The sequence below is a fragment of the Kwoniella botswanensis genome, chromosome 1, assembly GCF_036426115.1.
Source record: "Kwoniella botswanensis chromosome 1, complete sequence".
In the NCBI taxonomy this organism is placed as follows: domain Eukaryota; kingdom Fungi; phylum Basidiomycota; class Tremellomycetes; order Tremellales; family Cryptococcaceae; genus Kwoniella; species Kwoniella botswanensis.
The window spans coordinates 18,203,202-18,227,771 of NC_088599.1; the positions used below are offsets into that span (position 1 = coordinate 18,203,202).

A 24,570-nucleotide genomic window follows, 5' to 3' on the forward strand; every position below is an offset into this window, starting at 1 on the left:
AGACTACCCAAATTACAAGTGCAGTAAGATGCCTTATCTCGGTTGTTTGACCAATCACAGTTATAACGGGACGGCAACGACGATAATGCATCTCGAGGCAGAAGCATCGTGGGAAAGTGGTCAAGCCCCAACAGTCGCACAGAGTGGCAGGTACAGTATATAAAAGTATTTATGGAAGTCAAATCTAGGTCTGATCATTCACGACCACGCCATTAAGAGGGCTATCCGTACCATCGGTCAAAGAGACGATCATGGATTCCTAGTGTAAGAGTGAGACCGATGAGTATTGGATGAGCGAAGAGCTTAAGAATCATCCGTCAATCACTTACGGTAGGCGCCTGATACCGTTTATTCGCCCAAGTTGACCATAATACGGCCAGGATCACAGCAAAGCTTCCCACGAAAACCACCACTGCTATACGTCAGCTCCTTTCCCAACGCATCGAGGATTCAATCACTCACCATAGCTCATACTAGCTGCTGTCACTGGCTGTGGCACATCGAAATCACAGGTCAGCCGAGATCTTGCCAATACGATGGTCGCACACTGACCATGGTTGCTGGAAAACAATAGATCACACAAGATTGCAGCACAAAGAAGACTGCGATCAGGTTACAAGGGACGCCCCACTTTCCAAGGTTGGAGGTCCGACCTGGAGCCGCTAAGTTAAGTTTGCGGCGACCACCCAGTAGCATCAAGGCTGCCGGTATGGCTTTATGACAAGACTGTTAGCCACGTCTTCCACTCCGCCCAAAACGCCGGAAACTTACCATAAGATATTTCGAAGACAATGGTCGCGGCTCCAGTGAGAGAGTTGAACGTAGATGTGGACCCAAGCTGGATGAGTCCGCAAATCAATGGCACGAAGACACACAGACCAAGACCGTAGATAGGCTCGCCTCGGAAGGTGATGGACCACAGATCAGTGTAGGGTAATACCTTGTCTCGACCTAAAGCCATCAATACACGAGATCCAGTCAAGGTGATACCTCTGACCGAGTTCATGAAAAGGATTGATGGTATGAGCAGAAAAATTGTGGCAGCTGCTTTTGATTTCGTGGTATCCAAACATATCTGCGCGAAGGGAAGACTGGTGGTTTGTCATCATCAAGTGTTAAGCGGGAGATAAACAGTAACGCTTACACGTAGGGCGTCGACATGACATGATCTACATCGGTGATGCAGAACAACATTGCTAATAGCACTGCCATTCCCGACAACGCGCTCACGACGATTGTCCACGTCACAGCTCTTGGACCATCTCTTCTTGGATTGGGCATTTCTTCCGAGATGTGATAAATCACGTCGAATCCGAGATACGCGAAAGCCGATTGTAACAAGCCTAGAAGCCAAGCAATTACCATCGAGTTCCACCCGGTCAGATTTTCGAGACCGCCAAATACGAAAGACTGGGTGTCACTCCGTCAATGAGCTATCAACAGACATCAGCCTCGATGAAAGCAAGCTTACTGCTGGTGCTTTTGAGCTTGCCTTCACTGGCAAAGAGATCACAATAGCGATAACACACAGCGTCGATGCCACCATCAGACCTTGATCGAGCAGTCGGTTCCCCCTAGAATGTGGATGTGAGCGAGGTAACATCGTAGGATACAACGGCCAGATTTACCTTGTCCCTAGACACAGGGTCACGGATGGGCCGAAAAGCACGATGGCCGTGAAGAACCCATACTGCTGACCAGGGGTGAACGCAGAGTCTGGGCTGTTCACGGTAATGGCTGCGATAAGCAGAGTAGCTGACGCAGATATCCATCAGCAGTTATTCACGGAGACCACGACCCCGAACTCACTAGCCAGATACCCTGCGGTAGCTGCACCGAGCCAAAGACCAATCACATTTAGCATTCCAGTGACCCAACTGATCGAGTTCCTCCACCTGGGCGGGGATAGGATGGCAGCCCAGTGATATTGCCCGGCGGCGGAGGGGTATACTGCGAAGATCTCTCCATGTGACAAGACTGTCGCCATATTACAAATAGATGCGTAGACGAAACCCCAAACCACTGAGTCATCCGTCATCAGCGTCACACACACTCCATACCATCTGCGTATCCACTCACATGCACTTGGACCTCCTGAGACTAGTCCAGAGCCCAAGCCGACCACAAGGACGACCCAACTGTTGATAACGGAGAACGCAAGACCGAAAGCAGTCAACGGGCTGAACGCCTCCCGGTCCAGACCTTTCGGCGTGTGTAAACTCTCTATAGCCGCTGTATCGCTATCCACGATATTGATGGTGGTAGGATTGGGAAGCAATTCTGTCGACTGCTTTGAGCTGGACAAGGTCTTGTGGCCCATAGGTTCGATAGCATATTGAGACGAGTTGCCCTCCATAGTGTTGGATGATGTGAGACGGTATGGTGACTCTCGTCTCGGTATGGGCTTTTCCCTCGGTTCTTTAATAAGTATTCTTTCTAATCCTCGCAATATCGATAGTGCTGGACCCTTGCGAAACTCTTTTCTCCTCTCAAGTCCTTATCTCGCTGAGAGATCCAATCGTCTTTGAAAGCCCTATCTTGACCATGATAAGACCACGCGCTGGATGCGCTCCGCCACTATCAATTCGGCCGGGGTGGACTTTGCATCATGGTCCCGCGACCTGCTCGCTGTTTTGGCCAATCACAGCCAACTTCTTTATCCGTAATCTCGCTCTCTCGACCAATTATTTTGGCGAGTATACAGTACTCGCGTCCTTGTCCGGATACCAGCCCAGCATATAAAATACGAAGGGGTTAGTTTTCAGTTAACGATGCAACCAGTCTCAATAATTTTTTTTACCGAAATGACCTTCATAGAATCCACCCTTTCCGCTGTCGTGTCGAAACTCGGTATGAGCAGCGCCGAAGAATCACCATATTATCATCCTCTTGACCCACTCACGGCTTCGGAGATAGCTCGTTCAGTCGAAGCGATCCGACATACGGCCAATGGAGCTAGATTGTGGTTCAAATCCATTCAACTCGTCGAACCTCCTAAGGCGATTCTCGTACCTTGGCTGGACGACCATGCAGCAGGTAAAGCAGTCTCCAGATTAGACAGGATAGCCGAAATTTTAGTAGGTCGAAGGCACTTGGAAGGCGCCGATTGGCTTGGTGAGTGCAAGCCTATATCGAAACAATAGCTTCTAAAGACTCGACTGACGTCAACGCTTCCACCCAGTCTATCAAATCTCTTTACCAGAGAATGGTAGTTCTCAAATCATCTCCGCTGAGCCGGTGCCCGCTGGACAGCATGTGCCGCCAGATATGGGGGAAATGATGGTTGCTGAGGAAGCATTGCTCAACAACCCGACTTTCAAAGCTGCCATAGCTAAACTTGACCTACCTTCGAATGCTAAAGTAGTTGCAGATGGATGGATCTATGGTGAGTCATCACACAAACCTATTGCTCAACGCTCGTCTAACACTGCTCAACTCAGGCGCGGACACGCTCGACGCAACGCCTCGATCCATCCCTTTCATGGTCTACCTTTCGTTTTCTGATAATCCCGATACATGTCATTATGCCGCTCCTCTTCCGATCGTACCAGTGATAAGCGCAGATACATTTGCGTTGCAACGACTAGAATACTGTCCGATATATGGGAAGGGGGATAAAACATTGTTAGATCTGGAAGGGAGGTTCCCATGGGAAGCTTATGTCCCCAATGAATACAACGCCGATATCAGAGCAGCAGCTGGCCTCTCGTCAAGAGATGATATCAAACCTTATAGAGTCTTGCAGCCCGAGGGAGCGAGCGTAAGTCTTCGCAACATCAGAAGTGGTTTTTCACGCTGATCTGTATCGACAGTTCACGCTAGAAGGGCGAGTCATCCGATGGCAAAAATGGGCCTTCCATATCGGTTTCAACTACAGGGAGGGTATCGTTCTCAGCGACATCAGATACGATGGTAGAAGTACATTCTATCGGTTGAGTGTGAGCGATATGACTGTACCTTATGGTGATCCACGAGTAAGTGATAGGGCAGTCTTCACTAAGGCAACATACTGATACTTCACCAGGCTCCCTTCCATCGTAAACAAGCTTTCGACCTGGGTGATATAGGTGCCGGTCTCACAGCCAACGAATTGGCACTGGGATGTGATTGCCTCGGGGAGATCGCCGTGAGTCGTTCAGTCTATTGATTCACATGGGACCTTCACTGACTTCCACACTTATCGCTATAGTATCTCAACTTCGATCACTTTAGCCAAGACGGAAGTCCTACGTTGCAACGAGGAGTTGTATGTATTCACGAACAAGATGACGGAATAGGATGGAAACACACCAACTTCCGTACAAACAGACCCTCTGTCACTCGTTCCCGTATCCTCATCATCCAGACCATTGTAAGTTGCGCCCTTTGTTCCCAAGTCGCGCCCTTGATTCGATGCTGAATTGCTACCTGCAGATCACCGTGGCAAATTACGAATACATCTTCGCCTGGAGGTTTGATCAGGCCGCTGGTATCAGTCTTGAAGTACGAGCAACCGGTATCCTGAGTACTGTCGCGATTCTTCCTGGAGAAACATCGCCATATGGCAATGTCGTATCACCTGGGTGGGTCTCGGGCATCTTTGGAAATGATCTCGCGTTGATATTGTGACCCCCCTAGCGTGCTCGCCACCAACCACCAACATCTGTTCTCCGTTCGTATCGACCCAGCCATCGATGGACATAACAATACCGTCGTCCAAGAGGACTCGGTTGCCATGCCGTTCGATAAAGCCAATCCACCTTCGGACAACAAATGGGGTGTGGGATACACCGTTGAGAAGAAAGCCATCACTAAAAGTGGCTGGGCAGATGCTGCTCCTGAGAAGAATAGAGTGTTTAAAATGTGCGTCTTGTTCAGGGTATCCCCGCCATTCGCTGATAACTTTAGAATGTAGCACCAACCCTAACAAAGTTAACCCTGTATCTGGTAAAAACGTCGCTTACAAGCTCGTCCCGGCACCTTCTCAACTCATGTTGGCTCATCCCGACTCTATAGCTTATGCCGTGAGCTGAGATCTTCCTACACAAGTCTACGACCACTACCGAAAACTGACATGTGTTTAGCGGGCGGAATTCGGGGAACACCATATATACGTCACATCTTATAAAGACAGGGAGTTATACGCCGGCGGTCTGTACACCAATCAGTCAAACGGCAATGCCAACGGTTTACGATCCTGGATAGCCAGGGACGACAACGTGGACAACGCAGATCTGGTCGTATGGCATACGTTTGGTTTGACTCATAACCCTAGGGTAGAGGACTTCCCCGTGGTACGTCGAGTAGTGACATAGAACTAACAGCTGACTATCTCTTTGTCCAGATGCCATGCGAGACTCACATGATCCACCTAAAGCCCAACGACTTTTTCATCGCTTCGCCGGCGATTGATGTACCGGCCAGTACGCAAGTGTTCAATCGATCGCGACTGCACAATCCGGGACAGCATCTACAAGGTGACAACGAAATCGAGAACAAGGCGAAGGCAAACGGTCTCAATAAACAGGGGTGCTGCGCTTAGATTGGACTGGAATTTTGCGGGGCATGGGCAACAGCTCGGCTCACATATCCAATCGCAGTCATGACTAATTCATGGGATTACTTGACCGCCATTCATAAGCAGGCGTCGAGCTTTAAACTTGGATATGTCGCATGAACTTGGTGGAACAAATATGCTTCCGGATAGAGTGCTCCGCTCCGATGCTTGCAACAGGTGTCCAGATACTAAAAGTCCCAGTGCACGCCTACTTACGACAGGCAGAAACTCAGGGTGACATAACATTCTTGCTCAATCAAAGAACCTATGAAGAAGGGTGGAACCAAAAGACAGAACATGATTTGGCAGACATGATGTGGGGTCGAGTTCACAGCCCAGGTCCTGAAGGTTCTCCCTTTGTTCACAATCAGCGGAAAATTGACCTTACCAGACTCAGTGCCCCCGTGGGCACCACTCCAGGTCCCCCTATGTAAACTATCTCACCCATTCTGCATCCATTGGCACATGGCACATGGTGACAATGGGAAACATACGTCCAGGCGATTCCACCGTTCAAAGATCTCAATAAAGACCCCATCTTATTATTTACACCATTCCGAACCCTTGCGAGATACTGGGCGGCATGACGATTTCTTATGACCGGGGTAATGCTAATTTTAACAATCTGGCATACTTTTACAAACACATGGTGATCTAGTTCTTTGCGTACTCCTGGGCAAATCCATACTGTCTCCAATTTGCCATGACCTTGTCTTTCAGGTCTTGAGGATAAGAGCTGCGTCAAAATCCTGGATCAGCACCAGCCCATATATAAAAGGTTGTCTGAACCCACTTTTTGAAATCAGCTGCAACCCAGTCTTTCTGTCCTTTTTCATACTCGGCGGGCATCAAAGCGTCGGACACTACTTTGCCGCCTTTGACGGGAGAGTGGAACCCGTGCGACATGTAGGGGATCAAGGGGAATCCTTTACAATCGCTGTAAAAGGTCTGCAGCAAAGAAAAAGAGTTTTGGTCAGGTCACTTTTGCAAGAATATGAAACAACGTACCTCATCGTCGTTGGGACGACATCTGGTGGCAAACGCCCACATAACATCCTTGTCATCGAAAACATCGATGTCTGATCCGAGTAACACCAATCTGTGTATAGTGTAGCCAGCCTTATGATAGAAGATGACATCGCCGACCTTTTTTCTCAGCTCTTCTGGGGAAAGGCCCAGCCCGGGAAGCTTGGCGCTATCGAACTTATGTTACAGGCAAAGTCAGTGGTCGAGCCAGAGTTCTCATAGAAGGACAACCCACCTGCACGGCAACCCAGGTGACTTGTGAGATGAATGGGGATGAACAATGCAAAACGGGAAGCCCGATGTCTGTAAGAAGCCTGCCAATCTCCGCTGCTGCGAGGGCGCCAATGAGGGTGTGCTAGACCACACAATACAAACGATACATTCAGCGTCTTTTGAATACGGGGCCGGGATAGACTTACGGTCTCATCTGTAAGCCGGCCGCATGCGGACATCGGAAGGATCGCGTTATCTCTATGCGTGATGGCGTCTACACGATACCTTGGCCAAGGGTGAGTATCACCTGGGAAAACGTAGCCATGCATTTCTCCGATCCTACGCTCCGAATAATTCAGTGGGGGGTAAAAGCATTTGGAGATCAACGGAAAGTCTCACGGGCCCTCTGGAGCAGTCTCCGAAATTGACAATACACCTTCCAAGACGATTTCGGACGAGGCTGGCACCAAGAGATCGTTGGTCTCACATTTGACGACTGGCAACGAGGAACCCAAATGCCTCGCAAGACGCCCAAAACGATCACTTGGACCTTTTCGAAGCCCCGCGGGAGCGCCGAGGATGCGGAAAAGACCATTTCTGGCACCCTTGAGGTTTTCAAAAAGTGGTGCGGGGCCATCATTCTCGTAGACAGCACGTCAATTAGCGAACTTGAGGCGCTAGACGCTGGTAGCCTATCCATTCAATCATTGAAGGGCTAAGAGAATGACTCATCTTGTATATGGAATCGACTATCTCTGTATACCGGCGAAAATGGTCATGATCTCAGGCTCCCATGGACCTTTTTCTACTCTGAAGGTTGCCAAATAAGACGGCACTCGATGGTGATCCCAAGAACATCGCATGCCTTCGATTCTGGATCTTGACCGCGAAAGCGAGAGCAGCCAAGAAAGTTGTAGGTAAGAGTAACCGCATCCTGGGCGCAAACCAAGTCTTTGGGATCCGGCTGGTTTTAAAAGATATATGTCAAATAGGGCGCTGCGCTTAGATTCAGTCTGTAGCTATTACCAATCTATCGATGCATTGCATATCTACGCGAGGCTTCGCTCATCACCTCAAATGCAGAGTACAGGACCGACTGTAGCGACCTCACAGCATTTATCTGTTCAAAGGGTATGATTAAGAAGCTGGTAGATCAATACTTCGTACTTACACTCATCAAAGAGAAGGTATCTGGACCTTGACTCATTTATATATCTATATATCTCTCTTTACAGTGTGTTCTACCTACGGGGTGTGTCCCCTTCCAGCAGGAGGCATAGGGGGAGAAGGCTTTTATGGAACAAGACGGAGGCGAGGCGAAAGGGGGCGAGGAGGGTGGTATCGGAGAGATAAGAGGCCGATTGAAGGATGGGCCAAGTTGCGACTGAATGGAGATTGCAGATTTGTTCGTCCTGCATCGAGCAATTATATTTGTATGTCTCTGACGCAGCTTGGCAAGGAGAAAGACGTTGCTTGTGATAGGAGCGTAGGAGATCATAACATGGCAAGTTTTGAGGCGAAACGGAGGAGCCATCCTCCACCCAAATCTCGCTTGACGTCAATTTGCGCAGTCGTTTTGATATATATGTAAAAGCCGGTAACGGATGCGAAGATGCCGCATATCAATTATGCTTACCTGACTGAACACCGCCGAAAAACAAATAAGTCATCGTGCAGGAAAGAACGATATACCTTCAGACGCGAGACAAGCGACAACGGCCATTCTAGAAAGAATTGTAATTGAAACAGTTATTCAGTGTTTCGCAATACAAAGTTATTCCCTCTATAGCCTCTGCGCTCACCTGCATGACTTGAACATATCATTCAATCGCTGACATCAAGCTCCTCCCGGTATTTGTAGCCGAATGACATCACGCTTCATCAGGGTTATAGTAGCTTGTCTCTCAAGTAGCTATTTATAACATCCGTATGAGGCACAAAGATATTCAGGGGTCCAAGTGCGATGCCCGGAGGTACTGAGCCGAAGGGCTGGGTCGTAAATATGAGATATCAAGGCACAGAAGAAGAAATCCGAGGCCTGAGGAAGTTTGATCGAGGCTTGTACGGCTGACAGCTATCTCAGGAGACTGATCAGCGTCGAAGTGCATAACTCAACGCCTTTCCGATTGAAAGCATGGCGAAGACTCGCGATCAGGCTTCCATGCAGCAGATTAGTGGTTGTTCGCTCGTAGCGACCTAGAATACGCCAAGAGTGCGTTCAATCTGAAGCTGTAAGACGGACGAGAACATGGCCAGACGAAAAAGGAACCCCAGCAATCTTGCATGCTGTATCCCGTCTACTTCTCCACCTGATAACGTTCGAGCTACGGCAGTAATTACGGACATCCTCGTCACCTTCCTCCTCTCCTTCAACCCATCCCGCCGTTTGTTCCGCCCTACATGTCAGCCCCACTACGTCTCTATCTTTGGCCTCCTCTCCGTCTACTGCTCTCGCCCGCGCTTCCCCTCTCGTCTGGGCCCTCCCCCGCCACGATAGGAGGAATGGGCCCTTGTGGGAATGGAGCAGAGCGTGGAATGTTGTGATCCGCAGCCCTGATGATCCTCTACTGCCGGGCGAGACTTCTGGCTTTACTGATCGATGCAGTGTGAGATAAGCACCCATCTGCCTCGAAGAGACATCGATTAGGGCGGAAGATCGGTAGGAGGGCCTACAGAGCTTACCATAAAAAAGCGAAGAAATAACCCACCGGGCACTGTTATTCATGCTCATGGACATCCTACGAGCTCGATTAGACCTAGCATAGCGAGGAGAAATTAGGACCTCTCGGTTTGATAGCACATGGGGCGGATCGACGGGAAGAAGGGCAGAGCGAGATAGGAACAGGGGCGAGACTTTCTATCGATCGGGACGAGTCTGAAGAAGCTTCCCAGACGGTGAAAAGGTATTTTACGACGATATCTATTGCAACATCGCGTGGACCCACTACTTCCGATGGTTGAAAAGCTGTAGGGTCTCACGAACGACCGGTCAGGTCGGTGGAAGCCAAGAGGAAACTACAAGTGCTTCTGTATTGGAAAAGCCCGTTTAAGTGTACACAAGTATTGTCGTTGTCAATATATAAGCAACATTATCGAAGGGAGAGCGGGGCACGTTAGTTTGTGATAAGAGACTTCCAATCTCACGGTGATCCAGTGAGTCTGCGAGCCCATGCACAATTCTATCATATCGAAATCTCTATGAAAACCATTGCCAAAGAGCAATCTAGCACCGCGGAAGGGTCACAGAGGGCTACAGAGGCCTACAAGCTTGCTCGCAGATAAACAAGCAGGAAATACGACTCGTTGAAGAAAGATATTAGTCCACGGGTTTGGCTTACTGCTGCCTCTCAAGCGGCTAGTTTCGGACCAGCTGTTCTTATGGAGATGGCATCGGGAGTTGCGTAGTATATCCATGAAACAGTCTACTAGCCAGTTTTACATCTGAATGAAGCGTAACTTGGAGTAGATCACTACTTTAACCAGAGTTTCCACCGGAGATCAATGCGAGGTCATTGAAATCAGCACGCAGTGGAACAGAGGAAGTAGGAAGAAGGGCAATGATGCATGTTATATCTCTGCTCTACCTACGAAAGCTGCCGCCAGAGGTAGGAGTTCTAGCGTTCCACACTCTATTCGTCCCTGTTTCCTCCCAAATCCGCCAACTCCTTCCACCTCTTCCCCTTCTCCACTGCTCCACTTCGTCCTACGTCCGTCTGCCCGCCTCTCGCCTTGACTTCCCCCTCCCACTCGTCCAGCAGTCCACCTTTCACCTGTATCCTCCATCTCATCTTTTGCCCTATCTCCCAGTCCATCTCCTACCTCCCCTTTCACCTCTCCACCACATCTCTGCCCCTCTTCGCCTCTTGCCCTTTCGTTTCGCCTCCGTGTCGTCTTGGGCTGCTCGTTGGGATAGGACTTTGTGGTATCGTGGTGGGTGTGTCGAAGGGGAGATGTAGTCTGGCCGTGGGGAGGTAGAAGAGTGTATGCAGAGGTATCGTACGTTCCTGGGATGAACCACGTTTGAATGAGTACTTATCATTTGTTTCCGATAGGGTGGTAATGAAGAGCATGTGGAGAGGGGAAGGGAGAAGTCTAGGTGGATGACATGAAAACGCAGGAACGATCTGGACTTACAAGCACCTATCTGACTAGCATCTTCCGTGAACTTTGTCCATATACGATGATCCCTCTCGAGCTACACCTTGATATCCAATAGCAATTTTCCCTTGAGAACAGGTATTAGAAGTAGAAGTATCTTATACCGAAGGGAAGAGTATTCGACGGAGTACGCAGCGAGAGGTCAATTCTGAAAGCAGAGAAGAGGAATCTCCAACCGCTGCTGAGATAGGTTTGTCGAAGGATGGAGTGCCAGAGTGCGTAAATCGAATCAGTAGCCCGTGCAGGCTGTCTGTGGTGGTGCAGTGTCAGGTTAAGGTTCACGACAGTTGTAGTGGCCTACGGATTGGCTTACTCACCTCATGAATCTTCTCTGACCACTTCTAAATGCCTACGTACCTTCTCCGTACTTTTGTTCATCCACCACCGACTCTTCCCCGTTATCGACCCCCGCTTGGCCGCCCCTTCGGTAGGAAGCTTCCATCTCATAGGGCGATGGTGAGAGATCGACGAAACGGAGGGAGCTGCCGAGGAGGGAGCGGGACGAAGGGTGAAAGGGAAAGAGGGGTGTAACGCGGTGCGAAGGGAGGTTCAGGGGAGTGGAAGGCGGGAGGAGACTAGGCGAGTTAGGACGAGATAGGCTGTAGAGCAGGGCAGAACTCGCCAGTTCTATATACATCTTCTCCACTGCTCCCTCGCTCCATTGACTTGAAGAGATATCTCATAGCAAAGGTGTACGAGTGGAGAGGGGTGCTGTCGAAGGATGATTGAACATATGTGATAAGACTGATTCCCTGGTGCTATAGTAAGTTCACTCAGGTACATTGTATATACGTCGTTAATCTAAAGGGGAAAGACCAAAAAAAAGGAGAAGTCAACAAACATTCTACCAGCTATACCACGATTCAAGTATCCTCTTTACTCACCAAGACATCCCTTTCGATCTCACCTTCGCTTCTCCCTCGATCCTTCCTCTTCACGCCCAAAGTATTGATAGCAATGTATGATATCGTAGCGAGATAGACGGGGTGAGTGTGAAGTATCGACGCACTGGGGAAGGGGACATGAGGAAGGTCTATAAGGTGAGAACATGAGGTTAGACTCATCAACTATCCACGCGACACAGCTGGCAACGAGTTATCAGCAGAGGCCGTAGGGCGACTGTGCGAACGCAGGGAGGTAAGGAGTGACTGATCCATGGCGGATTACTGACCGAACACCGCTGTAATCATTTTTCTAATCCTCTTTTTCTAGATATCCTCGCAAAAGGACTGCTCCACCCGCCCTTTCCGTACAACTAGTGCATGACGATATCGGACACCTATCGCTGCAGAGGGTGATACCCATGGTCAGCAATCAAGTTTGATCCATCTACTTTACCTGACTCAAAGCAAAGAACAGCTCACACTCACCGACAGTCCGATATTTTACAGCAAACATCCATCTCACATCGAAGCATGCGGGAGGAGATCTAGTGCAAGTGTTCAAAAGCGAGTACATGTAAATATAAAGGGTCAAAAGAGATCAGACTCGAGGACGATCGCCATTATAAGTTGAGCAAAACTTACGTGCCATTCATCGATTGATAGTCTCGCCAGTACACTCTCTCCTTCTCGCCTTGCTTCCTGCTCCTTTCCGCCGACGTTCGGCCTTGTTTTCATCTCGATAGTGATAGGAACCTAGAGGATTGCTGCAAGATCGGCTTTCATTCTGGGGGAAGAGCGTAGCTGGGCTGGCGTGGCACTGCAAAGGAGACTCACTGTTACTCGACGGTTGCTTCTGCGGGGTTACCATCAGAGCATCATAACACCAAAGGCATTGTATTGGAGGTTGGCTATCATAGGTCCTACTCCTGGTTCCAGGATGATGGCCCAATTGAGGTGAAGCGAAGGCGAATCGCAAGGCGAGAGGGAGGGCTGGGCAGAACAACATCAACGTGATAGGAGAGTTGATGATCCACTCACCACTCCTCCTCTGCCGGATGGTTTAGCGAGTATAATTAGTGAGACAACCACCATTCTGAAGTCCGTCTAATCCACCTCTTCCCCAGGATAATCAGCTCCATCTGCACAACCCAAAGAAGTGAGATGTTCTCCAATGGGAGAACTCGGGCAGCCGATTGATTTTTACTGGGTCACAAAAAGATGGCATGAGTATGATTAAATGTACAGACAGAGGTGAAGAGGAAGTTAGGCTGAATACGAAAGATCTCCCATCTCTGATTCACCTCCAATCCATCTCAGTTCCGTATTCTATCCACCTCCATTCCTACTCGCTTATTTGTCCGGGAACTAGCTACTTCGCCAGCTTGTCCTTCGAGGAAGGCCTGTAGAGAGAAGTGGATATAAACTAGGGTTGGACTTGTCGGTTACTCAAGCGTGAAATACCCACATGAAACAGATGCATCGTTTGACGATACCCTTGCGACGTGACTTTCTATACGTAAGGTCTAACCGTGAAAAGAACGATTCCTCTGAAGTCAGCGCATGTACCCTCACGGAATAGGCGGAGTCGCTTTATATTGTCACACAGAAAGCACTCACCTGTCTACCATTTCACCATTCTGCGTCCACCTTGGCTCCCGATCAGTTGCGTAAGAGACTAACATCTGAGGATGGAGGCAGGCCAGCAGGAATACAATAGAGGTGTACTTGTATCGAATAGAAGGCAAAGGCGAAGGACGACCTACGGTAGCGGCAAAAGCTGTTCATTGTGTTCTGACTGGACAATCATGTTAGTAAGGAACAGACATAGTTTGGTTTTGAGGAACTCACCATTGAACGGATATAAACAGCACAAAGATATGTATCCCTTCACCCTTTAGATCTCTCGGCGCATTCAGATCGACTAGGAAGGAACGAGCAGATATCCTATCTTGTTAATGACGCCGCTCATAATTAAAGGGTATATAGATCCCTTCGCGACACCCGCAATCGGACGATTATGACACAATTGTACTGATATCAGAGATAATATGAGTCAGTGGCCGAGCTATATCCGAACTGGCAAAGAAGAAGCCAAGAACAAGATCGATGGATACGGAGACGAAACGGAGACGACAGTGGTGGACCCTTACAGTGTAGTTCCTTCCCATCGGGAATCTGTAGAGTCCTAGTATGTCCTTGGATGTACTAATCCCGTCTGTTGGTTAAGCCAAGAGGGTCAGTTGATTTCCAGTTGCGCAAGCAGAGCACTACAATTATGCGAAGATAGTGCACACTTTTCGAATGAGCCCGTAGCTTGGGTGAGTCCCGAGCAACCTAAACTCCTCCTAAAGCTACCTCCTCCGAGAGACCGTAGTGATAGGATCGATTGGCTGGATTCGTCATGGTACAGGTCCTAACCCTAAGCACGAAGGTGGATACCAAGATCAGCTAGCGCTGAAGTATAGACTCGTGCACACTCACTTGGAGTATTTCTCCGTCTTTTCCAGCTCCTCCAAGGGCCGCAGAGATCACCAGAGGTATCTATGGGTTTACAGGCAGAATAAGCTTCTTGTGTAGGTGAGCACTCGTTACACACTCACCTCTATAATCTTTCCAACGATACAAATTCACCTGGTGATTTCTACCACATTTGTCTCTGCTCACGCTTCGTCTTAGCATTCTACTACGTATCCCAACTTTGTAGCCTTGGGTCGTAGAAGTGCGAGAGCTGATAGAATTGGGTGGGTAGGATCTTGGCAAGTTGCGCTTTGAGAAATGCAACGTTATGCGGGTAAGGAGTTTACTGTCTTTTGGAATAAAAGGTGGAAGAAGAAGCTCACCAATCTTCCGTATCACTTCTATAAATCTCGGTCCTACGATGTGAACCTATATATCTAACGGCACATCTGAGGGAGTAATCGTCAAACTGTCTTTCCGAAGAGTAAGCTGCAAGTAAAAAGCACAAGCGAAAAAGGTATTTTTGAACAGAAGGACGGACTTACCTGGTTTCATCTACAGTACACTCATTCCCAAACTTCTCTTTGATAGTTCCTACTCTGAACACACGCAAATTAATTAGATAGCATAAGCAGGAAAGGGACGAGCACTTACTTATGCGGCCCTTCTCAGGACCTACGCCCAAGCGTCCAAGCAGCATGCTCTACCGGATCAATGATTCAGCGGAAAATTTTGGCAAAGACCTAACCCTTCGTGGGTAACTCACAGAGTATGTACCCACTAGCAAACATCGACTTCTATCTCGGACATGGGTACTTCCAACCGACTGCCGCATTGTCGGGAGTGGTGCAATTGGCTAGAAGAGTGGGGTCGTGAGAAGCTACACACGGAGTGAGGAGGTATAGAGTCAGACTCACGAGGTGGTGCATTTGCCCAATTTCCCTGATCCACGATCTCTCACCCGATGCATTCTTGTCCTAGCAGGGGATGACGGCTTGTCGCCAAATGGGTACCCTAATAAGACGAATCAGCAAAGGATCGGTAGTTTGAGAAGGGTGTTGCCCCAGTGTATTGAAGATAAACTCACCACGAAGAAGAGCCGATGTAGGGATTGACGAGTCGGCTGGTTTTCCCCAATATTTTTTCAGATGTACCTACCACAGCCAAGGTAAATCAGTCAGGTACGTTGGGATCAGAGGTGGTTCCAGAAAGGACGAGCAAGGGATGATTATGATACTCACGTTGAGCTCTTACATAAATTCATACGATGGCTCTGGAAGTAACAGCAGATTAGCCATTACACGGGGTATCGCTGGTGCTCAGTATGTGGAGATACTCAGAGATCCACTAGACCGCATTGCTTATAGACGCGTACTTCCCACTATGCCGACACGGTAGTCGAAAAGATGTTCTCGGTGGAAGCACCCTGCAATTCAGTTATATTAGCTAACTGAACAGGACGGGTCAAGTTCCGTCCGGGTAGATAGCAGAGGGAGCTTACGATGGGAGGCAGGTTGTCATATCCACTCCAACATTGCAGATACGCCATCCCGTACATTCATATCAAAGCGACTGATCCAGGGAGAGTACGCGATTCACCTTTGACTGGGAGGAGCAGTGGCGACTAGCGGATTTCTCAGCGATTCATACCGAATGGAACGTTCTCATATGAGAGAAGATATTCGAGTCAAAATCGATCAGACTCACCTTGAGCTGGTACTTAAAGTAACAAGCTATATGACAAGACCTTGAGCCTCATCTATCCTCTCTGTATCATCAGATACTACTGCGCTTGAGCCATCCTATTTAGACAATTCACCAAGGTTACCCTATGCCCTTCTTCCTTCCTTCCGTTGATATAGTTGCTGATAGAGGAATTGTTGTAGATGGATAATTGTGCTACTCCGTTAGACATCGATCAGTGGGATCTCTACATGTACACAATAGATAGCAGTCTATGCATAAATGATATGTTACGCGATATGAGAAGAGTGAAACAAGAAATAAAAGAAGAAGAAGAGAAAGGTTGAATGATGTGAAGGTATATTTACCAACCTCCACTTTACAAGTCCACCTTACGATTACACCTGCTATGGTATAAAACCATCATATGCATATCAGTCTAGACAGTGAGGAGGAGTTACTAGGTGAGGATGCATGAATCTGATCGGTTGACTCCTAATGGTGGACTTTGGTGATACATATATATTGTATACTCAGTACACCATTCCATTACTAGCAGTCTTCTCATCCTATTTCGCTTTTTGTTCTTTTTTTATTTATTTACCTATTCCATCAAGTCAATCATCGAATGCACAGTATGGAAAGTGGGTAATAGACTTGCCAGAAATGTACCGAGGCAGAGCTGGAATTACCAGTATAGTCATGGCATATCAGCGAGTATCTTCTGGGGAAGCGCAGCCTAAAAGAGAAGGGTTGGATGCAGATCTCACCTCTTGATACTATGTATATGCATAGTGTATCCTTGATCTAGACCTACTATGTATGGAGGAGAACTGCGTATGTATACAATGGTAGTACTTGACCCACCTATGGTGTTCTCCGTTTGTATGTCGTTGATAGGAATGGTGGAGATCGCCGAGGATTGGGGAGAACACCATAGGGATGTGATTAGCACTTCCGTAGGATATACCTATGCTGTTTGGTCCAGTTGAGTTGCTGCAGGAGATTGATCCCGTTGCTCTATATCACTGTAATATGGTGAAGCCAGTGTCAGCCGCATTTTGGGCAATAACAAGTATAAAGTAAAAGAGAGGGGCAAGGGGTGACTTGGAGAAAAGGTAATAAGCACAGTGGAAAGAGGAGAGGAGGGCGACGAGATGAACGCTGCAAGCGGTACATCCAAGAAAGAATGGTCGAGGGTATATAACATGAGAAGATTAATCTACTACGCACTTTTACTAGTATTTCTTGAAGGCGATCCTTCTGACGATAGCGAGAGATCCGATCACCGAGAACCAATTGTAACATGAATGGATATGGACCTAGGAAGAACGATATTAATATCAGACCAGGGAATGAGACAAGAGCAGAGGGCATTGCTTATACTTCTGTACTCAATGGACAAAAAAGCACTTACAGCGAAAGAAACAATATTCCAGTCTTCTACTCTCGTAGAAACAACGTCTTTTTCTGGTAATAGGTACTGCGCTATAGGTCCAGGTGAGTAAATAACCTCATGAAGACTTGTTTACTCACGGCTGTGAAATCGCATTGCAGCAAATCCAGTCACCGCCTGCCTATCGACTCTTCTTGATATCCCTCACATGACTCAGCGGTATTGCCTGGTTGATTCGTCAGCAAGAGATGTCTATGGATATCGTATGATATCGAAATTGGAAGCAACAAGTCGAATAAAGGGATGACAGAACAAGCTCACTTTATCCTTTAGGCCAAGACCTTTCCTTGAGACTATATCGATATATCTTCGTACAAGCGAAAACCACTTCTGGTGATATTGTTGCCGTGGTATAAGAATGTCGACTTCGCTATAAGCCCATCCCTCCTGCCCGTATACATCTTCGGGGTATAGAATGGTTGAAGAAGAGTCGTAGGTGGAGACGAGCTATAACATTCCAGTATCAGTTTATTGTACATTTGTGTTGAAAGGTGATAAATGAAGAATACGGTATAATACGCGAAGAAGGTGAGGAAGCGGTTGGGTCGAGTTGAAAGTGAAAGCAACTTACTCGCCTCTCGTTCAAAAGGTCCACTCCGACCTCTCTTTCATCCCTACCACAGAAGTACCAGCTGGAAGTTCTACAATCCCATGAAAACTAGAAGTGCGAAAAGCTGGTTTTTTGAAAAGATATGTCAGTGGTATCATCAAGAAGAGATATATTCGCACGTACAAGATCAATTCGACATATCACATCCGTCCGTTTACCATGAGTGGAAGGTGTTGGACCAACGACCAGTAGGACTGGACTCTCTTACCAGCGGTGTTACTCAAGACCAGATATCAGCTTTTAAAATGACAAGACTTTGAAAGAAGAGTGGTATAAGAAGGAACCATCGAAGGAAGGTACTATTGCTGATGGAGAGAAAGTGGTCCCGCAACTCACAGCGCATCCGTGGCTTATTGTATCCATGTCGACGTGTTTATTGGTATCCGCTTTCATCCAAGTGGTTCTTCCAATACGTCTCAATGGGATCTCTCTCCAACTGAACTCACAGCGGGGCTGGGTGAGTTTCTTAGGGAGACGACTATATGGATTAGCAACATACAGTACGGTTCGTCGGAGCTCCACTCACCATGTGAGACCACCTTCTTTGCCCTAAGACCAGAAGAGAGCATCAGTACGTATTGATTCATCTGACAGTATAGAAGCCGCACTCACGATATTCGGCTTCTGGTGTAGGCTGATCTAACCTTCTGCCTTCTTCCCAGTACCTTATCTCAGTTGATATACCTCCGATATCCCGACAAGTCTTATCCCAGGTAGCTACACTATTCTCATTCGGAGCGAAGAATGCTGGGTAGAAGGAAGGAATCAGCCTGGATACTTTAGAGTGAAAGCTAGTGACGAAGGTACGAAATCGAAGTGAATTCACCAACGACCTGTTCTCCTTCAATATATTGATTTCGATTTTACATCATACATTCACCTCTATCAATCGATTCTACCAGAGGGTGAAGCGTTATAGACGAGGGATGAGCTGTATTGATATTCGTATATATGAAGAGGTATGAATGAATGATATCAAGTTGAATCCAGGAAGAACAGAGTGGAGGTGACTCAACTCACCTCGAAGACTTCCACTATACAAGTCTACTTCATGCAATCTTCTTCCTTACGTCTCTTCTCACTATCCGTCCTTATACTAAACATCCATACCAAGGTGTAACGATGCAACAACCACAACAATGGCTCGAAGTGGTGGAAGAGAAATTGGAAGGTGGAGTATGGGAAGAAGTGGTACGTTGCATGTTGATAGATTTCTGCTACCTGCGGTGACGGTGATTCATAGGAGCAGAATGCTGGTTCTGCTGTAGAAGAGGATGGATCAGTCGCCGTTATAGAAAGAGTAGAAGTGAGTATGAACGTACCTAGATCAGAAACAAGCTGATTTCCATACCTAAAGATCCGCCGAGGATAAGGTATGTATAATGACGTCCGTCAAGACCAACAATAACGATTCATAAGTCTACCCCTACGAATACCACCCCTTCCTCACCTTCCTCCGCTCCCGCAAGACTCGAGACTGCGGTCCCAAAGTCTTCCCACGCACCATCATCGGATGGTGACAATACGGCTGGGAGCGAAGGATACGCTTCCTCTTCAGAGGAAGAAAAAGTCGGGCAAACTGAACAGCGAGGTCCGGATGGGGTGAGTAACAAGATGAATGGATGATAGCTGACATAGTTTTCTCCGTTTGATCGAAGAGGAATGATCCTATGAGGGGCTGGGTACAGACCCTGAAATATGAGGATCAGTAGTGTATATAGAAATTAAAGATGAAGTGTAAATAGAAGCTGGTATGGATTCTTTACCTCTCATATGAGCAAACGAAACCGAGTGATAGCAAATGAACAGGTCCAAAAGTAGTTCTTCTGCGTCTATCGCTATGCATATTCTTAACGAAAGTAAACCTGATATATGTAACGAAGGCTTCTAGATAGAGAGAGAGATATTCAGCAATTGCTTTGATTGAGCGACGACGTGAGCGAGAAAGGATAGAGGAACTCACATTTATCTCATACATATAACCTTTAGTAATCTGAGACGATATTCCTTATGTGATTATCACAATCAACTTGACTAGGATGTGAAGAGCTAATTAGGAGGTCAGTCCAAGTAGAAGGGTTGAAACATCGGCCACCACTCACAAGGCGATACGACTACAAATACATCTACTACCGATCCACGTAGAAGATTCGGAGGGTATACCAAGGAGTAGACTGACTAAGGTGGTAAGGTGATCGTTGTAAGCAGAAACTTCGTGCGTTAGGTTCAGCAGAACTCACTGCCGAATATGTACTCACAGTCTTATGGCATAACCTTTCTTCAATAGAATCTTCTCTTCCTCCTCCTGAGATATCTCAACCGTTAGACTGATCGCCGATGCGGCGTATATACCTGATGTTTACCAAGTCAAGTCAGCAATCTACCACAAATTTCTCAACGCACTAATATCTTGAGACCGTAATGAGGATAATTGGGTGGGTGAGGGATAGAATAGTAACATTGATACTCACGGTATGTATCGTAATACATTGATTCAATGCTTATCTATATCTAGGTGTGAGGTAATTCGAGACATCGGCTAAGGGGGAGGATAACCAGCATATGTTAGCTCAACCGTTGGAGGGAAAGAAGGTCGAGCCGCTCACCGTTGAATGACCAAGTCGTAGCTTTAGATAATCCTTATATACAGATATACATAAATCCATACTGAAAGACGTTGAAGTGAAAATCCTTTCGACCCTGCGATAGAGACGGATCAATCAGTCCCATCTGTGAGGTATGACAATGAACCTGAGTATATAAACGTACGTTCAGTTGATCACTCCTTGATCACCTCATCATCCTTGTACCCGTTTGGTGTTCGATTGGGTGGACCATTACGAGCTGGATGAAGAATCAAGCAAAGTCAGCAAGCGAAGAAGTGTTGATTACAAGGAGATGGAAGGGAAACAAAGGCAACTACTGAATGCGAAGAGAACATAGCTTGGTTAAACAACGACACTGACACCGATCTACCCACTGTAAATCTATAAAGTGTTCCGAGTCCCGCTGCATGGTGGATTGAAGAAGGACTGGAGTAGGATGAATCAGCGAAGAGCATGTGGTGGAGAAGTAAGAGAAGAGTGAACGTGAGGTATATCACTCACAATAACCTCAATAAACATCCACGTATTACCCATGCCCTCCTCCACTACATCAATCATGCTACGTTGATGTATCTCTGAATTAGTCATTTGTCGAAGCTACATTCAAGAAGAGCAGGGTTAGTTGAATACCACTATGTGAAAGCAACGTATCTGAATCGTACGGGACTGGTATCGATGCGTAGAGTACAGAATTACTCACCGTGGGACTATCCACCTGAAATCCATCCAATCCGTTCTACCTTCCTGGTCTAAGGTTGATTAGTGGTGGTTGGTGATGGGTAAGGATTGATCCGTAGGTGAGATAGCTTGTAGAGGATGGATCACCTGTAGAAGATAGAGTCATTAGACGCGAATGAATCAAGCTGGGAGATCATCACTCACACAGTTGACCACTCGATACTACTCTCCACCCCATTGTATCCTACTCGATCCTATGTACGACCATTCTCTCTCTACACCACACGATTCTACCGATGCGCTAAGACCTTCTTGAGCTAGGTGATAAAGTCATCTGAAAAGATTAAGTGGTAAGGACATCCCCTGAAGGGAGATCAAATGTATACCACTGCAAGTGCCCCATCGATCTCCCGTCGGATAAGATACGATCACAATACATGATGGAGGTACAACAAAAACCTCTACTCATAATCTCTACCCGTACATCACATCTATCCTTATCTTTGTTTTGAGGCATCCCACCAGGACACTTCACTCACAAACTTCGCTATATCCTTATTCTTCTTCCGCATGTACTGACCACAGTGATTGTCTACCTTCTGTGCCACCTGTATGCACACCTCCTTATCCACTCCCTGCCGTAACATTTCAAACATACAATACAACCCATAGATTGACTGTCCCTCGTACGCTCTCACCTGTTTCTCCGTGTCCTTGCCAAACCTGAACCGAAGATCCATGTGCATTATCTGATCGAAGGATTTGAGCGATATCTCCTCACCCACTTCCTCCTGTATCCACTCAAGTATCTTTCTACCCTCATCTGTCCGCTTGATGTAGGCCAAGGGATCTTGCTTTATGGGTTGCCGTTTGTACCTCTCCCCGATGACCTCCTCGTACCGGGCAATCTGCTGGGCATTGGGGAAGTTACCTGCTGAAGGTGTGTAAGGAGGGAGTCGTATGGATAGGATAAGCTGGGGAGGAGGTGGAGCTGGATCGGGTTGAGCTTGGTCGGGTTGAGCTTCGTCCATGGGTTGAGCACCGCCTACGGGTTGAGCTTCTTCCACTTGCTGTTCCACCGGTACATCCGCTTCTACTACCTCAAGTAATTGATTAGGGAGGAGCACTGGTTCACCTTGAGCTACTCCATCTTGAGCTACTTCACCTTGAGCTACTTCACCTTGACCTACGTTATCTTGAGCTACTGGTTCCATCATAGGTTCTTCCCCTGGAACATCCGGTACAGGTTCATGAGGCTGTCCTCGTGCCGGTGGTACCACAGGTAGATTGAGTATATCGTGGGGCTGATCTGGAATGTCCCCTTCTCTTACGTCTTCACCCAGTGGTATATCTCTCTCTTCAGTCACGTCTAGACCTACATCCTGAACTTCACCTTCTTTCTTCACCGCTCTAGGCTTCCTATACCACCAATCTTCAATCTCGAAATCATCTCCCGCTTCACTTCCTTCGACCTTGGCACCTTGAGTATCTTGAGCTATACCTGGGGTATCTTGACGTATACCATGTAGCCAATTATACATGAACCCTGGCTTGACCCATCCCCCTTGTGCAGAACCCTCTTTATCTACTGACCGATTGACGTGTACCGATTCATCCTCCTTCATCAGAACGTCCACTTCCAGCCCAAGGACATGGATGGCACCGTTCACACCCTCCACATTAGTCTCCACCGCGTCCACCCTATTGTCCACCTCGTCAACCAAGGGTTACATACCGATTCTCTGAGGGGTGCCGATTTTGGGCCGAATTTCGTGCATGCATATTATCGTCCCAGATGGTAGAGGGGACGTCTAGGATGCTGGGAAAATTGATCTGAGGTCTCTACGTGATGTGTAGCGTGATTGAGAAAATATTCTGGGTCGGCACGGGAGCGACCCCCCAAGCCGGGATCAAATTTGGGTCTGAAAAAAAAAAGATTACATCGGCCACGCACACATGCATGCTTCATGACATATATCACCTGGTAGAGGAGGAGTGTGTGAGCCAGGATATACCAGTTGCAGGACGATAGCATCGGTGTGTGACAAATGAGAAATTATTTTCACTCACAGCTCGGTCTGACCCCCCAAGCCGGGATCAAATCGAGGAAGAGTGAAAAACATTTTCCGTTTCGCGCATGCATGTATTCTTCCAAGTCTCTAAGACATTACCAGTACAGAATCGGCTGCTGAACCAGGATCTGAAGTCAGATTGTGCATAGCTGCGATGTGTGACGAATGAGAATTTATTTTCACTCACAAGACAGTCCGACCCCCTAGGGTTAGGGGTTACATACCGATTCTCTGAGGGGTGCCGATTTTGGGCCGAATTTCGTGCATGCATATTATCGTCCCAGATGGTAGAGGGGACGTCTAGGATGCTGGGAAAATTGATCTGAGGTCTCTACGTGATGTGTAGCGTGATTGAGAAAATATTCTGGGTCGGCACGGGAGCGACCCCCCAAGCCGGGATCAAATTTGGGTCTGAAAAAAAAAAAGATTACATCGGCCACGCACACATGCATGCTTCATGACATATATCACCTGGTAGAGGAGGAGTGTGTGAGCCAGGATATACCAGTTGCAGGACGATAGCATCGGTGTGTGACAAATGAGAAATTATTTTCACTCACAGCTCGGTCTGACCCCCAAGCCGGGATCAAATCGAGGAAGAGTGAAAAACATTTTCCGTTTCGCGCATGCATGTATTCTTCCAAGTCTCTAAGACATTACCAGTACAGAATCGGCTGCTGAACCAGGATCTGAAGTCAGATTGTGCATAGCTGCGATGTGTGACGAATGAGAATTTATTTTCACTCACAAGACAGTCCGACCCCCTAGGGTTAGGGGTTACATACCGATTCTCTGAGGGGTGCCGATTTTGGGCCGAATTTCGTGCATGCATATTATCGTCCCAGATGGTAGAGGGGACGTCTAGGATGCTGGGAAAATTGATCTGAGGTCTCTACGTGATGTGTAGCGTGATTGAGAAAATATTCTGGGTCGGCACGGGAGCGACCCCCAAGCCGGGATCAAATTTGGGTCTGAAAAAAAAAAGATTACATCGGCCACGCACACATGCATGCTTCATGACATATATCACCTGGTAGAGGAGGAGTGTGTGAGCCAGGATATACCAGTTGCAGGACGATAGCATCGGTGTGTGACAAATGAGAAATTATTTTCACTCACAGCTCGGTCTGACCCCCCAAGCCGGGATCAAATCGAGGAAGAGTGAAAAACATTTTCCGTTTCGCGCATGCA

At 47.6% G+C, this 24,570-nt stretch overlaps 6 protein-coding genes across 6 annotated transcripts; 2 read left to right on the forward strand and 4 right to left on the reverse strand.

The window, feature by feature from the left end:
- Positions 1–184: 184 nt before the first annotated feature.
- On the reverse strand, positions 185–2,356 carry L199_006877 (uncharacterized protein; the record flags this gene model as incomplete). The annotated part of the gene is made up of 10 exons (XM_064892574.1): positions 185–259; positions 330–412; positions 463–490; positions 553–713; positions 772–1,091; positions 1,145–1,410; positions 1,472–1,574; positions 1,629–1,755; positions 1,810–2,022; positions 2,080–2,356. 10 exons carry the CDS (start codon positions 2,354–2,356, stop codon positions 185–187), a joined length of 1,653 nt encoding a protein of 550 aa, XP_064748646.1.
- A 448-nt stretch (positions 2,357–2,804) lies between these two features.
- Positions 2,805–5,521, forward strand: L199_006878 (uncharacterized protein; the record flags this gene model as incomplete). Its single annotated transcript, XM_064892575.1, has 11 exons — positions 2,805–3,114; positions 3,182–3,385; positions 3,441–3,760; positions 3,813–3,974; positions 4,025–4,126; positions 4,190–4,351; positions 4,414–4,562; positions 4,618–4,842; positions 4,895–5,003; positions 5,064–5,273; positions 5,324–5,521. 11 exons carry the CDS (start codon positions 2,805–2,807, stop codon positions 5,519–5,521), a joined length of 2,151 nt encoding a protein of 716 aa, XP_064748647.1.
- Positions 5,522–6,190: 669 nt separating this feature from the next.
- On the reverse strand, positions 6,191–7,104 carry L199_006879 (uncharacterized protein; the record flags this gene model as incomplete). Its single annotated transcript, XM_064892576.1, has 5 exons — positions 6,191–6,272; positions 6,330–6,484; positions 6,545–6,739; positions 6,798–6,917; positions 6,982–7,104. 5 exons carry the CDS (start codon positions 7,102–7,104, stop codon positions 6,191–6,193), a joined length of 675 nt encoding a protein of 224 aa, XP_064748648.1.
- Positions 7,105–19,145: 12,041 nt separating this feature from the next.
- On the forward strand, positions 19,146–19,735 carry L199_006880 (uncharacterized protein; the record flags this gene model as incomplete). The annotated part of the gene is made up of 4 exons (XM_064892577.1): positions 19,146–19,214; positions 19,267–19,329; positions 19,443–19,625; positions 19,682–19,735. The coding sequence occupies 4 exons, from the start codon at positions 19,146–19,148 to the stop codon at positions 19,733–19,735; spliced, it is 369 nt and encodes a 122-aa protein (XP_064748649.1).
- Positions 19,736–20,008: 273 nt separating this feature from the next.
- L199_006881 (uncharacterized protein) lies at positions 20,009–20,484 on the reverse strand (the record flags this gene model as incomplete). Its single annotated transcript, XM_064892578.1, has 4 exons — positions 20,009–20,057; positions 20,126–20,197; positions 20,282–20,375; positions 20,427–20,484. 4 exons carry the CDS (start codon positions 20,482–20,484, stop codon positions 20,009–20,011), a joined length of 273 nt encoding a protein of 90 aa, XP_064748650.1.
- A 1,320-nt stretch (positions 20,485–21,804) lies between these two features.
- On the reverse strand, positions 21,805–22,932 carry L199_006882 (uncharacterized protein; the record flags this gene model as incomplete). Its single annotated transcript, XM_064892579.1, has 1 exon — positions 21,805–22,932. The coding sequence occupies one exon, from the start codon at positions 22,930–22,932 to the stop codon at positions 21,805–21,807; it is 1,128 nt and encodes a 375-aa protein (XP_064748651.1).
- Positions 22,933–24,570: the final 1,638 nt, after the last annotated feature.